This window comes from Grammomys surdaster, unplaced genomic scaffold (assembly GCF_004785775.1).
Source record: "Grammomys surdaster isolate TR1022 unplaced genomic scaffold, NIH_TR_1.0 125876, whole genome shotgun sequence".
NCBI classification, from domain to species: domain Eukaryota; kingdom Metazoa; phylum Chordata; class Mammalia; order Rodentia; family Muridae; genus Grammomys; species Grammomys surdaster.
Genome location: NW_021620701.1, coordinates 3,603,670 through 3,608,452, shown reverse-complemented (window position 1 = coordinate 3,608,452; position 4,783 = coordinate 3,603,670). Strand labels below are relative to the sequence as shown.

Below are 4,783 nucleotides of genomic sequence, written 5' to 3'. Positions count from 1 at the left end.
TTTTTAGTGTACTCCATACTATGTATATAGTATAGTATATAGCATAGCATTTTTAGTGTACTCCATACTATGTATATAGTATAGTATATAGCATAGTATTTTTAGTGTACTCCATACTATGTATATAGCTGAAAATTTGAGGTAGGCCCACAAGTAAACACTACTTAGAACTCCTTTTGCTTCTATGTTCTCCAAAAAGGAGACTTTCTTCATTAATTAATTTATTCACTTTACATCCCAGTTGTAGCCCCTTCTCCTCCCAGTCCCACCCTCACAAATCCATTCCCCGGCATTCCCTCCCCTTCTCCTGAGAGAAGAAGGAGATATTCTTTAGAAACTGAAATTCACTTTAGTCTGTATCAAAGTAAACTAACCTCTTCAAATTTTGGGCACTCATAATTCCAGCCACAGATCTTGTTGTTGCCAGTAAACATGTTCATGGACATCATACAGACAGTAAGTGTCACCGTTCCCACGATGACCTCCCAGGGGTGGGAGGCCACAAAGAGGCCATGCATACGGAAAAGCCTTGACAACATTGTAGCTACACCGTCCTTGGATCCTGGAAGGAAAACACACATACACACTTAGCATGCAGTTCACTTAAGAACAAAAGGATGCTGTCAGCCCCATGTGCAGCATCCTACGTGCAGGACTATGTCAGTGTTCCACACAATTCTGCAAAGTGATTGCAATACTCTCATTAAAATGACTTGCTACTTTTTCAAACACCTAAATCTTTTATTACTAACTGGCAAACAACTTACATACAAATGTTCCTTTAAAAGTAAGTTTCAAGCATAACTCCTTGTAGTTACGTGAGGCAAAGAGGAACAGAATAAAGAAAGTACAAAGCAAGCATGAGACTATTCCCATTGTTTAGTTACTTAAACAGAAAACCCATGAACACCCTCTTAACCATCCACATGCTTAATAAAGGTAACATCAAAGAAGCTTCTTCTTGAGTATCTTGCCATAAATCATGATTTATGAGCAAGAATCTGTTACACTTTTTCATTCCCTAGGATAGAAGGCAGAATGTCACTAGCACAATGTATAACAAACTTCTGTAAGGTGGCTGTCACCAGAAGTCTTTTCTGATCTATACTTCTATGTTAGTAAAAAGGGGGCCTGCAGTTCACAAGGATGGCTGCTTTTCTCCTGGCAAACTGCAGGGGCAAAAAGATAATTTAAACATGTTAGATGTGGAAGGCTCCTGAACTTTTACAGCCAGACAAAACTGGGAAGTCAGTAGACGCAGATGCAGAGTAAAACGTGTGTCTGCACCATACAGAAAGACCCCACCCAAGGAACGAGATATAGCTCAGTGTAAGGCCCTCTGTTCAAAAAAACAAAAAAACTACGACTTCTTGTCTGACAAGACGATTCTCAGTAGAATAAACAGCAGAAGATCTGGGCTAATTACTACCACTCTCCCCACATCTGAGGGCTGATTAACAATTTTGACATTCCTATCTGAAATGTAACTTTATAAAGCCTCTGACGGCTTACAGAGATATTTCTCATGGTAAAACTATAGAGCACAATGAAAAATATTACCCATAACAGTCACAAAAACTAGGTCCTGTGAGATGATTCTGTGGATAATTGCACTCGCATCTAAGCCTCACTGCTTCTGACACTGTCGGGGGTGCTCTGAGCTCCATCAGGCCACAGTGCACACCAGTGCACACAAACACACACAATATAATCCTAATAATGGAAAGAAAACCAACAAACTAAGCCCACTGACTGTCAGCACGAGTTCAAATAGATCTCACTCATTCACTAAGAAATTAGCCAATTAGCCAGGCAGTGGTGGTAAGGGAGGCAGAGGCTGTTAGATCTCTGAGTTCAGAGCCAGTCTGGTCTACACAGAGAAACCTTGTCTCAAAAAACCAAACCAACAAAACCAAAAAACGCACCACCAACAACAGCAAATTAAGTAAAGAAGGCAAGAAAGTACCTGGAGGGGGTAGTGTAAGAAAGATGGGAGCTTGGGTTTTAAGAATGAAGCCAATTAGCAAATATCTTTCTCCAACATTCCAGTCTTTCTCTATACTTCAATATACCTGGGTTTAGAGGATGAACACTTTAAACCTGTCTAGGATTCTCATGAGAAACTACATGTCCACTGGCTTCTCTCAGAGAATCTCTTTTTAAAATCGGAAACTAAGGCAAAGTGGTCAAAAAGATTGCCTTCAAGGTTTCAGAAGGTAAGTTAGTTTCAAATCAAAATCACTTCCAGTTCTCCACCCTTCACCACCAAAGCTTCACAGTCTTCACTAGTGAGTCAATTTTATTCATCACTATTAAAGGCAATTCCTCTGAGAAAATCTGAATTGCTATGGGGAAGGCCCCCAATGTGATTACCAACTAATAATCCCTAACACACAACCACACTAAGCCAGGCACACCAGACCTCCCATCTTGGGCCCTGACAATCCTGCCTGCTACTCTTCCCCACAGGTGCAGAGTCTTTTTTTTTTTAATATTCTGAGGGGAAAAAAATTACACAAAATCCTGTGCCATAATCCAAGCAGGTAAAGAGAGCCACACCTACCTGGAAATACAAACTGAGCAACGTTATAAAGGTATGTCAAAAGTAACCATAATTATAAACTGTCTCTCAAGAGCACCTCCCATCGCTGTGACTGTGCGAAGTGACAGCAGAGGGGCCAGGTGGCAGTCTATGAAAGCTCAGTAGGTAACTTTTCTGCTACGTTACAACAGTAAAGGAACTTGCCTACTTATCCAAATAAAATAGACAGCAAACATTTCAGACTCCTCAAATGGTTGAAAATTTAAATCCACCAGACTTCTTAAATTCTAACTCTATTTAGGACTAGACCCACCAACCCCTGCCAAGTAGAGAAAGGCTTCTCTGTGATGCCGTCCATTCAGCACTCTTCCTGTGGCACACGCCCCACTCTTTGATTAGACAGTATCTACACTCAACTCAAATTAATAAATGTGTACAGGTTGCCCCTTTGAGGGTAAGAACCCTATGCTATACTGCAGTCACTTATCATATCAACAGGATGTAACATCTGCTTTCTTAACCTACCGTCAAACTGGATCATCATCATCCCCAACTTCACTATACATTACCCGTTTATAAGTCCATCTCCTCGTCATTTTCAAAGTTCTCTGACCAAAGTATTAAATGCAACCATAAGAAACTACTATTCTGAGAACTTAAAAAATATAGTAGTGTGTGCATGCATGCCACACTCCCCAGCAGGCACACCCTTTGTCTTGAAATAGATGTGACATACACACAAGTTTTCACGTTAATCTGATAGTTTATGCATGGCCAAGTTCTAGAAAGGCACTATAACAAAGTAAGCCCACAAAACGCAGCCCAACCTCACAGTATATCCAAGACTGCCCTAAGATAAAAAAAATAAATAAATAAATCACAAGTAACCAAACAAAGGTATTCCCTACTTTGTGTGATGCTTTAACTGTACACAACGACTGTGTACGTAAAAAGCCAGTAACAAACGTTTCCTGTGGCTTTACAGGACCTAGCTCGAAAGGGCACAACCTCAAAAAAGGAAATATTCCACCTGACCACTTTCGATAAAGAACACTAACCTCCCCCTACCTCAGAACTCTGTTTAACTTGAGAACCTCGAAGGTCAGGTTTTCCTCACTCAAACCAAATAATTCCAAAAGGAGTACAAGGTAAAAGACAACAGTATCAATGAGACTACGCCCTTAGGAGAAAGTCCGTGACATACAGGCCGACAGACCGACCTCCCATCCTCCTCCTGGCCCACAAGGAGGGACCCAGCCTGCCGTATCCACGCGGATCTTGGTTTGGATCAATATGCAGCCTGTATCTGGCCCTTCTCCATCACTTTAAAGAAGAGGCTTGCCGCAAGGCAGCGCCTGGGCGTGAACCCTTGTTCTCTAGGGCACCGCGGACATCGTTCCCGCTGTCCCCTCTGCCTGACACTCGTTGTACACGGATGACCGTGACCACCCGGTCAGCACAGCGCCCTCCGGACTGGACCCACGGACGCCCGGTCGCTGCACTGGCCCTCAGGCCCAACCGGCCCACGGGTTCCCTGGCCGCCGCCCTGCCGCCGGGCCTCAAGGACGTGTCCTCGCGGTCCCCTCGGTTCGCAGCCGCCTCGTGGGTCCAGGCGGAGCGCGAGACCCGCTGTCCCGCCGGTCCCCAGCGTCCGCCCGCTCACCTCCGGATCTCAATGGAGGCCACCAAGCCGGCCCAGCCGCCGTCTCCAGTCAACGGAGCCCCGAGCGGAAGGAACCGCGCTTACGCACGCTCCGGGCCTCCCGCCGACCGCCAATAAGGAAGGATCGTCCGATCCCCTAGCCAATCGTCGGGCGGCTGCTCAGCCTGACGGCCTACGTCACGAACGGTCGCCCTAACAACCGCCCACTGCTCGCACCCGGGCGGAGAACGGGCACCGCACCATCTCTCACCACGGCCGAGCCAACCAATGGCTGCTCGGGTCCCAGCATCACGGCCTTCCTATTGGTCCCCGAGCCGGGGCGCCTGCAGGGACGCCGCCCGCGCGGGGGACAGGGGATTCCGTGGGTGGAGTGCCCCGAACTCAGGATTTGACCTGCAGAGTCCTGCCTGTGGGAGGACCAGGGGTGGCCACCGTGTCAGAGTTGGAGCGTGGGGGATGAGCGCGGGTGCAGGTTGAAAAGGAAAAAAAGAGATCTGCGGTGAAGTAGTAGAGCTCTGAAAAAAAAAAGAGGAATAAAGAAGAGAGAGAGAGAGAGAGAGAGAGAGAGAGAGAGAGAG

General features: G+C 45.9%; 1 protein-coding gene across 1 annotated transcript in view; it reads right to left on the bottom strand.

The window, feature by feature from the left end:
- Nucleotides 1–4,308, bottom strand: part of Hmgcr (3-hydroxy-3-methylglutaryl-CoA reductase) — a 20,787-nt gene extending 16,479 nt beyond the window's left edge. The window contains exons 1-2 of the mRNA XM_028790193.1: nucleotides 4,206–4,308; nucleotides 375–562 (exon numbers count right to left, since the gene is read on the bottom strand). Coding sequence (XP_028646026.1) covers nucleotides 375–539 — 165 coding nt within the window. The 5' untranslated portion in view covers nucleotides 540–562; nucleotides 4,206–4,308. The remainder of the gene's footprint in view (nucleotides 1–374; nucleotides 563–4,205) is intronic.
- Nucleotides 4,309–4,783: the final 475 nt, after the last annotated feature.